General features: G+C 46.7%; 1 protein-coding gene across 2 annotated transcripts in view; it reads right to left on the bottom strand.

The window, feature by feature from the left end:
- ACACB (acetyl-CoA carboxylase beta) overlaps positions 1-12,870 on the bottom strand; it is a 121,667-nt gene that overhangs the window by 25,457 nt on the left and 83,340 nt on the right. For both annotated transcript variants that reach the window (XM_082640282.1, XM_082640283.1), the window contains 7 exons: positions 10,420-10,538; positions 7,570-7,707; positions 6,662-6,761; positions 6,466-6,573; positions 3,207-3,263; positions 2,928-2,969; positions 1,321-1,536 (listed from right to left, as the gene is read on the bottom strand). In XM_082640282.1, coding sequence (XP_082496408.1) covers positions 1,321-1,536; positions 2,928-2,969; positions 3,207-3,263; positions 6,466-6,573; positions 6,662-6,761; positions 7,570-7,707; positions 10,420-10,538 — 780 coding nt within the window. The remainder of the gene's footprint in view (positions 1-1,320; positions 1,537-2,927; positions 2,970-3,206; positions 3,264-6,465; positions 6,574-6,661; positions 6,762-7,569; positions 7,708-10,419; positions 10,539-12,870) is intronic.

The raw sequence follows: 12,870 nt of genomic DNA, 5'->3' as shown, positions 1-12,870 counted from the left end.
CTCCAGAGGTAAAGGGATGTCCAAGGCTGTCTCGTGTATTCAGCGCCTCTTTTATTTTCTGTATTCTGAGGCTTTGACAGCTGGGCCTTGCTGACCCTGGAGGGACTGCCCCTCCCAGAGTTAGCCAATTCCTAGAGTTTGTAAATAACACACCCATGAGCATGCGTTTCAGGCAAACCAAACAATCCAGACCCCACACCACAACTACCTCTCTGTCAGGCTCTCACCCTCCAGGCCACTATCTACTGGCCCTAATCACCCCAGGGCCAGGTATCAGACAACTAGAGACAGTCCCTATGCTCACAGCCTGCTGAAATTACTCAAGCCAGCCAGTCCCAAGCCTGTTCACCCTGCTTCATCCATTCCTTCCTGAAGAATCCACAATAAAGGCTCCTGTCCATGTATCCCCCCTCCCTCTGCCTCCTGAGCAGCCCTGGTGCTTCCCCATGTGGCCCCCATGGCTCAGCATGCCCCCTCCTCTTGGAATCTGTGATATCAAATAAACCATCTTTTCGATCACAACTGTCTCCTGATCTGTTGGCCTTACCGTACCTGGATAATCATAAAAGCTATTAAAATATCTAGGTGACAGAGGCAGCAAAATACTGATTAGCTTAACATCCATCACTAGGGGATTTGTTAAAAAACATTACACACACAAGATATACATCCATGCAAGGGAATTGCATGAAGGAAATCATCTTCATTAACATGGAAAGAGGTCTACAGTAAAAAAAAAAAAAAAAAAAAAAGTCTTTAAATGATTTGTCCAGCCTGAGCTCCTATCTGTAACATTACACCTACAACCCAATCCCAATACATATATGGAATTAGGCCTAGAAAGGGTCACCAACAGGGCTGACCCCTAAGTGGCAGGATTCTGGTCCTTTTCCTTCATTTTTAAAAATATTTTCAGTATTTTTTGCAATCTTCACAATATAATCATGAATCACTTTTCTAAATGCAAGAAACAATGGGACATGATCACTCATGCAATGAGCAAGTATAAAAAAATCCCCTTAACAAATCAGGATATTTCTTTTCTATCCTCCCAATTCTCTCCTCATGCAGAGAGATCTCCGTGACAGAAGGAAGTATCCACATGCCGCCCCATGAAAACAGACCACTTCGTTTTCCACCTCCCACTCCGTCCCCAGACTGGAGTGTCCGTCACAAGGGCAGGGCTGTGTGTGCCCTGTGCACCCTGAGATCCCCGGAGTGCAGCCCAGGGCCTGACCCAGAGCAGGAACTCAATGAAGGCAAGGCCAGCACGTGAGTGACAAGTTCAGGGGGAGAAAGAAACACCCCGTGACATCCTACCTTGGTGATCAGGTCCGAATGCCTGATGATGACACGGATGAAGAACCTGTGGTCCGTGACCTCTGTGCCCTCTTTCACTTTGGCAGCGCCCAGGTACAAATGCATCTTGTGGTTGGCGCAGGGCATGGCAGTTATGTCAAAGTTACGCAACCGGCTGAGCTCCAGCTGGAAGGCCAGGGCCGGCTCCAAGTGACGGTATATGCGATCTTCTGCAAACTGTGGGCCGACCAGAGAGAAAACAGATGGACACACAGACACAGGTGGAGTTGGACACTGGGGCTGCGTGCCTGCTTGATCCACGCCCTGTCCTGCAGATCCCTGGTGTTTGCAGGTTTAGAACTCAGGAATGAAGCATTCATGATGTCCTCTAATTGGGAGCTCAAGAGATTTGGGATTTTGCGATGGTCCAGAGGAGAGCCACGAGCATGGAATCTTGTGCTGGCATAAGCCTCTTGGCCCCAGGGGAGCCTAACTAGTCCCCAGCACCTGCTGGCACCACCAGGCTGTTCTCTATCTGCCACCACACAGAGTATTTCTCAAGAAGTCACTAAGCCCTAGTTTCCTTGTGGAAACTGGGCCCCAGAAGGAGGCAACTGACAGTGCTGGAGACTGAAGAGGAAATGAAGAAGCTAAAGAAAGGATGCATCTTCACTAGGAAAGTAAGGCTTTGGATGAATTAAAATACTCTTTAGTGGAGACTGGATTTGTGCTGGGAACAAGCCCACCTGTTCTAGAATAAGGATGAGCAAACTTTTTCTTAAAAGGCCAGAGGACTGATGGAGTGTACGGTCGGTCACAACCACAGTCCACCTTCCGAATCCGCGGGTTCTGCATCCGCGGACACAACCAACTGCGGAGATTCCATCCATGGTTGGGTGAATCCACGAATGTGGAATCCGTGAACACGGAGGGCCAACTGTACTCGATTCAGCTGCTGGAGTGAGAAAGCCACAGGAGACAGTAAGTGATTAATGGGTGTGGCCTCTGTTCCAATCAAACTTTGGTTATAAAAACAGGGGGCTGGCCTGCAATCCATAATTTGCCAACCACTGTTCTGGAAGAACATAAGAAAAAGAGGTTGGCCAAATGTCCATTGACAGATGAATGGATAAAGAAGGTGTGGTGCATATATACAATGGAATATTACTCAGCCATAAAAAGGAACGAAATTGAGTTATCTATAGTGAGGTGGATGGACCTAGAGTCTGTCATACAGAGTGAAGTAAGTCAGAAAGAGAAAAACAAATACCATATGCTAACACATATATATGGAATCTAAAAAAAACAGTACTGATGAACATAGTGGCAGGGCAGGAATGAAGACGCACACGTAGAGAATGGACTTGAGGACATGGGGAGGGGGAAGGGTAAGCTGTGACAAAGTGAGAGTGGCATGGACATATATACACTACCAAATGTAAAACAGATAGCTAGTGGGAAGCTGCTGCATAGCACAGGGAGATCAACTCGGTGCTTTGTGACTACCTAGAGCGGTGGGATAGGGATGGTGGGAGGGAGACGCAAGAGGGAGGGGATGTGGGGATATATGTATACATATGGCAAATATCCCAGGGAAGCGAGAACCAGTGCATTGCTCTACACCATACCTCATCTCTTGCTCTGAATGTGAAAAACTTGGGAAATTCTTTCTGCAAAAAGAAATCCATATGAAAGACAAATCAAGCAAGACTCATTTAAATATTTATAGACCTGTTTTGTGATTTTTAACCCTAACCCAGTCCACTTCTAGAATGAATCATTTGGAAAGCCATCTCTTCTCTAGGGACTGATTTTTTCCACCCCAATCTACAGAGTAAACATCAAATAAACGGCACCAAGCCTTGAAGAATGCGAAAAACTCAAGATGTGTTGAGAATCGGACTGACCTCTTGGGCAATCAGGAATGTAATTCTTCGGAGTCCATACTCCACAAGGATGTTTTTCTGCATTAAAAACCAAAAACACAGTGGGATCACATTTGGCCACAAAAAGGAATGATATATGTTACCACCTGGATCAACCTTGAAAGCATGCCAAGTGAAAGAGGCCAGTCCCCAAAGACCTCATAGTGTATGAAATTCCATTTATCCTGTTTATAGGAAATACCCAGAATAGGCCAATCCATAGAGACAGAAAGTAGATTACTGGTTGCCTAGGGCAGGGGAAAGGGTTTTGGGTTGAGGGAAAATGGGGTGACTGCTAGTGGGTATTTTGGTGGGAGTGGTGAAAATGTTCTAAAACAAAATGATCGTAACGATGGCTACACAACTCTATGAATACATAGTAGTCCCTCCTTATCCATGAGTGATACGTTCCAAAATCCCCAGTGGATGCCTGGAACCACGGATAGGACCAAACCCTATACATACTATGTTTTTCCCTATATATACATACTTACGATAAGGTTTAATTTATAGATTAGGCACAGTAAGAGATTAACAATAATTATAACAAAATAGAACAATTATAGCCATATACTGTAATAAAAGTTATGTGACTGTGGGCTCTCAAGATATTTTCCTTTACAAAGTTAATGCCTTTTCCGTCTCACCTAGGCACTTATCACGCACTGTGGCCGTAATGTTTGCAACTTAGGGTGTGACGGCAAAACTAGCATGCATTTCTTTTTTCCTCCTTCACAATTTCATGGATAGAAGACTTGGTTTTACCACAGATCTTAGCAACGCAGCATACATGTTTTTCCCCTTCCTTATTAAGTCAAGAATTTTCACCTTTTCACTTAAAGGAAGCACTTGACAGCTTCTCTTCGGCATGTCCGATTTGCCAGCATCACTTGTGCTTTGGCGGCATAATTAAGTAAAATAAGGGTGACTTAACATGAGTACTGCAATACCGTGACAGTTGATGGGATAACCGAGCTGACTACTAAGTGACTAACAGGCGGCTACGCTTGGACAGAGGGATGATTCACATCTGGGCAGGACGGAGCAGGATGGCACGCAGTTTCATCACACTATGCAGAAAGGCACACAACTTAAAACTTACAAATTGCTTAAACCTAAAATATTCTGGAATTTTCCATTTAATATTTTCAGACTGCGGTGGACTATGGGAAACTAAGACTGCAGAAAACAAAACTGCAGAAAAGGGGACTACCGTACTAATAAGCACTGAATTGTACACTTTAAATGGGGGAATGGTGTGCTAAGTGAATTATATTCAGTAAAGCTATTAATATATATATATATATATACACATACATATTACATATATATATATATCTTAACATTTCATGAACTCTTTAATGAAATTGGTGGGATGGGGCACTGCTGTATTTAAAAAAAAAAAAAAGATGACAAGCTGAATAAAAGACTGACACAAAAAAGTACAAACCATATGCTTTAGTTTATACAAAACTCTAAAACAGACAAAACTAATCTCTACTATTAGAAGTCAGGATACTGGTTGGTTATCTCTGGCGGGGGAGACGTAGTGATGGGAAGAGGCTCAAGAAGAGGCCAGAACATTCATTTCTTGATCTGAATGTTGGTCACACTTGGGAATTCCCTGTGAAAATTCATCAGGCTGTGCATTAATGATTTGTGCACTTCTGTGTATATTCAACTTCAGTCAAAAATTACCCAAGAAAAGTACTAAACTGTTTTTAGTTGCTCCCTAAACGAAATAAATACTATTATGTATAGTTCTCTGGGGAAAGGAAAAAAACCCAGAAGACCAGAAAATAAGGATATTTTAAAATTTCTCCATGTGATAAGGAAAATTACTAGGAGAAATGAATAGTCTTAGCCCATTTCAGAAAGAGGTAAGGAGACATAATCAAAAAAACACTTAACAGAATGCAGGTTGCAAAGAAAACAGGATAAATTGGAAAATGAAGAGGATTCTACTGGGAGCCTGATTACTGTTCTCAATTAAAGGTGTGCGTGAACGTACAGGTGTGTGTATGTGTCTGCGAATGTGTACGTATGTATCTGCTTAGTGCAAAAATTTTTAAATAATATAGAAATATGGAACATTAAAATGTCTCCCACTCTCCTGGTAGGTGTATATTCTGCTAACTTTCCTCTCTTTGGTATGCCGTGTATAAACACTTATTTGTACAGAGACACATACGTTTAATCTTTTCTAGTTCATGCATATCCTCCTGGGTCGAAATGTAGAGAACTGTCTCCTTCCCACACACAGCCACGTTGCCCCCCATAGCACGGCCGTTCACAGGTGATTCTGACACCCCTCCACTGCCCCCTCGGGGGAAGAACCACCAAGTATCTTGAGCATCGTCTGATTTGGTTAGGGGGCAGGCAAACTGCCAACAGCTCAAACGCTGCCTTATCTAAGCCATGGGATGCCAAGCTCAAAGGCCAGTAAGGACATCAGCTATGTTAAGAAACAGGCTAGAGGGAAATATACCAGGATCCTCACAGTCACTGCCCTGGATGGCGGGGCAAGCTTTTCAGATCCGTCTGCCCCTTCAACATTTTCTACAATGTACATCATTACACTGTTGATTAATCAATCACATAAGGCTAAGTACATCACTAACAATAATGTCCCTAAGCTTTCATGGCATCATCCGTACATTATTCACCCAACACCTCCTGCCTAGGAAGCAGCAGGCCAGGTCCTCTGAGGGACGCCAAGTCAGAGGAGCTAAGAGGTGTCCCTCCCACCAGAATAACATGGGGGAATACAACACATATACAGATAAAATACACTAAAAAGCAACAGCCAAAAATTTCCAAGTGTTCTTAAAGTTGAGATCAAGTCAGGAGGGTAAAGAACTAACAGCTATACAGTGTGCCTGGCAGATTTGATTAATTTATGAGCTTAAGTATCCCATGTTACAGATGGGAAAACTTAAGGATCAGAGAGATAAAGTAACCTGCTGGAGGTCACACAGCACCTGCCCCATAGTTCTACTACCTACACTTGCCAAGCTGCCCCACATCTGTTTGCAGCTGGGGTCATTAAGCATATGTAACAGCTGTCCCTACTGCTGGGTAAGAATCCATGCCGGCAATGGCCACCACATGTTTATAAAACCAACCCACAGTTATATGCATACATGGTTGTTTATGTAAGTGACTTGGGCACATGGACACCTCACCAAGACAGCCCCTCCTCCTTCTCCAGAGACCCAGAACCAGAGGCTTCCCAGCGTACCTTGGACTGAACGAATGTCCGGAAGATAGGCACCAGCTGCTCGTCCTCCAGGTAGTCTGCGTACTGGATGGCCACGTTCAGGATGTGGATCGGCTCTTCTCGGAGGCTCTGGGAGAGAAAACCAAGGGTAGGCAGTAGAAGGGCCTAGGGCCCCAGCCCGCCCCCTCCTCGGCTTGCTTCCTGCTCAGACACTCACCTTGCTGTCATCCTCGGAGTACAGGGAAGTACGGGCCTTGCTGAAGAGAGGGATGTCCTTGGGCACGTTGGCAAAGCAGGAAATGACCTCATCAAAGTTCCTGGGGGCACGGGGCAGAGAGGGAGGGCTGAGGGGCTGCTGCCCCACATGGTGATAGGTCAGGCCCGACCCTCACTCTTTCCCAACCACCACTCTGTAAGCACATCCAAATCTGTGCAGAATTCCTGTGGTTCCTGACTAGGTCCAAGGCACCATCGATGGGGTCTTTCCCGAAAGGGAAGAATGAACCTATGTGATTTGAGATGGTGAATAAAAGAAATGATTCCCAACACTTTGGGGGCATGGCTGGGGTCCCCCTTTTACTGGCTGGTAGACCCTTGCAACCTCATCTCACTCCTCTGAGTCAACTGAGGATAACAAAAGTAACCACTACACCTCCCAAGGCTGCTGTGAACATATAAGATAATCCAAGCATGATGCATAGTATACAGGACCAAGATGAAAAAAGGGCAACGATGCTGACATTTTTGAGCATGTTATTTACATATTAACTATAGTTTAAATACAATATTTTATATGTATTACTCATTTAATTTTCCTTGTGACCCTACGAAGTAAGTCCTTCTCTTATGCCCATTATACAGATGAGAAAACGAAGGTACAGAGAGAAATCATTTGTTCAGAGTCTTATAGTCAGGAAGCAGTGCAGAGCCAGAATTCAAAAGCAGGAGGTGCTGACACAAAAGCCCACACTTTTGATGATATTATTATTCCGTTATTATTAACTCGCTGTGCCATGTGTCTGGGCCACCCCCACCTGTGTGTGCAATGAATGGGTGGGGGTCAGGGGAAGCTCACTCAACCCCTGTGCATGGGGTGTTCTGGGGAGACTGAGCCACACTGGGTACCTGGTGAAATCCTCGAATCTCTGGAAGGCAACCATGGCCCCCATCCGCTGGGACTTGGGGGAGAAGCCACTGTCCATGAAGAGCTCCGTGCTGTGCCTCAGCAGTTCAGGGTTGGTGATGCTGATGGGTACGGCCATCCTGTAGAGGGGTGGGAAGTAGGGGGTGAGGCAGCCACCTGTGGATCTAGCCCCAAGAGCTGTTCCTGCCCTGGAAGCTTCGGTGAGCCAGCGCCACATTAGAGGCTTCTGAAAGAGGGGGGCTTAGAATCGGGGTGGAAGGGATGGGATAGAGCGACAGGGGCTGGGGAGTCTCATCTGATTCCTCAGGACCTGGTATAGAGCAAGAGCTCCACACGTGAATGAATAAATGAATGAACGGTACGTGCATGCATGCAAGTCCAATTCCAACATGGTCGCCTGATAAATCCACAGTAGTGAACTCAGCCACAGAGTAAGAATGCATTCAGCGCCAGTTTCTCCTAGAGAGCCCCAGCCCCCGGCGGCCGGTGAAGGGCCAGCCTTGGTTCTGAAAGACATTCCAGGCCTCTGCTCCCCTAACCCCTCCCCTCCATCAAACCCGCCCTACAGACAGGGCCAGAAACCAAAACTGACCCCCAGGCCAGCAGCCTATTGGAGTTTAGGTGGCCACTGCCCCCAGGACTGGCTGCACACCCGGAGCAAATCCAAATGGGTCCCCCGGGTAGTTAGGATAGGGGCCTGGAATCAAGCAAAGGAGGGGTTGCTCATCAGATGGGGGCAGAAAAGAGTCAACAGAGCAGGCCTGAGTTGCTCTCCCGAAAAAGGGACCTACAGGCAAGGCTGGCCCTTGGCTGGCGTCCAGGAACTTGGGGTTGCCCCCACTCCCTAAATGATGAGGGAGGCTCACTGTGCCCATGTTGCTTGTACGGTGTGGTTTATGCTGAGCTTTCCTTCTGGACTCTAGGATTTTGGTACATGCTCAGCAGAGGGTGCCCACGTGACCAGCTCCCTGTGAAAACCCTGGGCGCTGAGCCTGTAACCAGCTGCTGGACGACACTGCACACACACCATCACAACTCCCTGCTGGGAGAATGAAGCATGTCCTGGGTGATTCCACTGGGAGAGGACTCTTGGGACCTTGCGCTGGCTTCCTCTGAACTTGACGCCATGCCCCTTTTCCCTTTGCTAACTGGGCTTTGTGCCTTTCATTATAATAAATCACAGTCACAGGCATGAATATACTGAATCCTGGAAATTTTCCTAGTGAATTCTAGAAACCATGGGTGCTCTTGGGGACCCCCAATCCAGGTGGGGCAGGGCCTGTGTGTGCCTTCCTGTTGGATACCCCTGAAACCATCCGCCAGGTCCCCTGCTCCCAGACAGCTGAATGCAGGGGTAACACACTGGTGTGGCAGCATGGGCTGAATTCGGCCCACAGATGGACCCTGTGGCTCCAGACAGACGCCGGTGCGCGCTGCATTTTTAATATATTCCTTATACACTGACTACCTGTCCACACTGAAAAGTTGAGGATTTGACTTTCTTTTTAAAGTCTAGCTTTCCTGCTTCTCTTGGAAAAAACATGGAAAGGTTTGGCCTCACCAGCTGCTTTTCTGGAACTAGGACAACAGCCCCTCAGGCATGGCCGTGTTCTTGAGTTCCCCGGCTCTGGCCATGCTCAGCGCCCCTTGGGCCTGGACCTAAGTCCTGCTGGCCTCTCGCCTGACCTCCCCTCTGGTCTCAAGACCCAATTCACAACGTGCCTGGCTCTACAGACACAGGTGCGGAGGGTCCAGCCAGGCCCTGCTGGGCGGTGAGACCTCACCCCTCATGACCTTCCCAGAGGCCTGCAAGAGCTGGGCTGTGGAGGCAGCTGAGGCCACAGGTCCCAAGTAAGCTCCTGGCCCTCCCAGCCGACAGCAATGGCAAGGGCCTGAAACAGTCAGGGAAGCCCTCTAGGGTCCTCAACATCTCCCTGGCTGGTAACACCCTGTGTCTATACTGAGGGTCACAACCAATAACCTGGACACCCATGTAGGTTCTTCCAAGAAACAAGGCGTGAGTGACCCCCGGCCTTCAGAGGGCGGCCCCCCTTTCCTAACGGGGTTGAACTGCTGTGACAATGCAATCCAAAGGGAAAGAATTCCTCCTCAGGGGCGGACAAGTTCAAAAGTTCTTACACCACCCTTCCCACAGACCCCCAAAATGATTCCAGGCCCCCAAAGAGTCAGTCCCCTTTTCTCTCAATTGGGAAAATGTCACAATTCTTTTTTGGGGGTGGGGAATAAGTCTGAATGAAATAGAGTGTGGAAGCACTCAGCATAGAGCCCGACCCACGTCATGCCATCAGACGGTAATAATAGTATCAGTCATGAACTTCAAAGGGACCCTTAATATTCATCAACTTTCTGCATGCCAGGCACAGCCCTAAATGCTGTCTTTGCCTTATTTCATTTACTTTTCATCATGGTCTTGGACAACTCTGTCCAATAGAACTTTCTGCAGTGACGGAATGTTCTAGAACCACAACGTCCAACATGGCAGCCACAAGCCACATGTGAGCTTGTGGCTAGTGCACACTTTAAATGCAGCTGGTACAACCGAGGAACTGAATTTTTAATTTAATTGTAATGCACTTTAATTTCGATATCCCACAGGTGGGCAGTGGCTACTGGAGATAAGCACTGGGCTATCTCCATCTTACAGACGAGAGAACAAAGATGGGGGGAGATGCCAGAGTGGGAAAGTGGTGCACCTGATGTCTTCCCAACAGTTCCCAGACATCCCTGCTGGGTCCCTCCAGAAACAGGGCTACAGTGGTCAGGGAGAAAAGAAGCACAAGCTGGCCCCCCAGGTGGGTACCACTCTGTACCGGTTTGGGTGGGAGGAGGGCAGCATGAACTGGAATTCCACCACGCAGGTGTCGTCCGGGAGCTGCCGGTGCTGCAGGCTGGTTAACTCATAGGCGATGTAGCCCCTCCGCACATAAACCTAACGAAACAGAAGCACAGCTGACGGAGTGCCCTCAACACCTGCGAAAACTCAGGCTGAAGGGTCCCAGAAACGATCTTGAAACATGATCCCTAAAGTGGTAGCTAACAGCAAATTTGCTCACTCTTCAGGATGCTACTTTCTCTGCAAAGGACCAGATAGTAAATATTTCAGGCTTTTGTGGAATATATCTTTATCACAACTACTCAATGCTGCTGTTGTAGGGACTTCTCTGGCAGTTAAGACTCCATGCTTCCACTACAGGGGGCATACATTCCTGCCACTGACAATATGTAAATGAGTGGGCGTGGCTGTGTTCCAATAAAACTTTATTTACAAAACCAGGCAGTGGGCCAGATGTGGCCCACGGACTATAGTTTGCTGACTCCTGCTCTAGAGTAACACTGTCCAACAGAAATACAACACAGGCCACGAAGGCAATTTTAAATCAATTTCAGATTTTCCAGTTGATACTTAAAAAAAGGCAAGAGGTTAAATATAATTTTAATAATACATTTCATGTCATCCCCAATACCTAAAACATGATCATTTCAACATGTAATCAATTTAAAAAAATTAAGATATTTTAAATTCTTTCTCCATACTGAGTCTTTGGAATCCAGTGTGTATCTTACACTTCAAGCACAGCTCAATCAGACTGGCCACACTGCAAGTGCTCAAAAGCCTAGCGTGGCCAGTGGCTGACGTATTGGACCACACGGTTCTAGAGTCTAAGCATTGGGAATTTTTTTAATTGAATAGGGAAGCCAGGGACTGTGCAGCAAAAGTTAGCACAGCAGGCCTAACTGCTATCCTTTGAAAGGCCTGCTTGCAAGGCTGCCCTTTTGCTAGCAACTAAGAACTCAGATTTAGGGAGGATTCCCACCATTCCCAGATAAGAATGGTTGACGTTGTCTAAACTATGCAAACAGTATGATTTATGTTGAACATGTGTTTTCTTCCTGGGAGTTTAGAATTTTGGTATGTGTCAGGCAGAGAGTGCCTATGTGACCAGCCCCCAATAAAACTGTGGATGCTAAGTCTCTAATGAGCTTCTGTGGTAGACAACTTTTACATGTGCTGCCATAATTTGTTTGTCAAGGAATTAAAAGTGCCTGGAGGACCACTGGAAGCTTGTGTGTGGTGTCCCCTGGCCTTCACCCCATGAGCACTTTCTCTCTGCTGACTGTGCTTTGTATCCTTTTGCTGTAATAAATCACAACTGTGAGCACATCTATATGCCGAGTCCTGGGAGTCTTCCTGGAGAAACAGTGACCCTGGGCATGGTCTGGGAGCACCAGACACATTTTAAGCGGGGAAAAAACTCTACGCAACTCAAGAGGCCAAGTGAAAACCTTATGTTTACAACGCTCATCTTGAGTCATGAAGAAAAGGTTGGATTCTATTCAATAAAACTGCCCAACAAAGTGATGGAACATGTAAAGAAAGCATCCTAGAAAAATCACTAACAGAAATAAATGGGATTCAGCACTTTATTAAGTGGGGAAGGTGGGCTGCTGCTTTCTATCTGACTTAGGACCCCTAGACTTAGGACCCCCTAAATAGGACAGGTGTTTGGATGATGGGTGACAATGGTGATCAATACTCACATCTGATGCTTACTCATCCTGTGAGGTCAGCATTACTATCCCTATCTAAAGTGCAAGAATCTAAGAGTCCAGAGAAGGAAAGCAACTTGCCAGAGGTCACACAGCTTGGACCTTTGCATACGCTGCTGACTGGAATCTCTCTGCTTCTCCCTCCCACCAATTCCTACTTGCTCTTCAGACGCTTTCATGTCACTTTCTCATCAAAGCCTGAGTCGAACCCCCTGGTAAGGTTAAGTACTGCTGTGCAATTCTCATCACGGCCTGCATTTTCCCTTTGTGGCCCTATCACATGTATAATTAAAGAAATACTGAGTGTGTGTCTCTCCCCAGCCAGAGAAGCTCCACTAAGGCAGAGACTATGGTTATTCTCTAATGTATCCCCAGCAACTGGAATACAGTAGGTCTCAATAATTACTGGTGAAACTTGAAGACAGGGGCAAAACACTTGGTAGCTACTTAAGAGTTGTATTAGGTCTCACTGCTGCGAACAAAGAGTGGGGCCTGGAGGAGTTCTTGGAGTTGAAACCAGGGGAGGGGTAAAAATTGCAGGCCCAGAGACAGTGGCTGTAACATGCTTACAAGCCCAAAATGGTCTCCATGGAGACCCAGTCAACCTTCTGGCATCAGGATGGGTGACCCATGGGGTCTAAAAGATGGCAGAAGAGTGGGCACCATAGGGGACTGAGACTCCAAGTTCAGAGGGTAAAGAAATGAGGAGAGGG

Source organism: Mesoplodon mirus, assembly GCF_964341445.2.
Source record: "Mesoplodon mirus genome assembly, chromosome: 13".
NCBI classification, from domain to species: Eukaryota; Metazoa; Chordata; class Mammalia; order Artiodactyla; family Ziphiidae; genus Mesoplodon; species Mesoplodon mirus.
The sequence above is the reverse complement of the archived record's forward strand: the minus strand, read 5'-3'. Positions and strand labels throughout refer to the sequence as shown.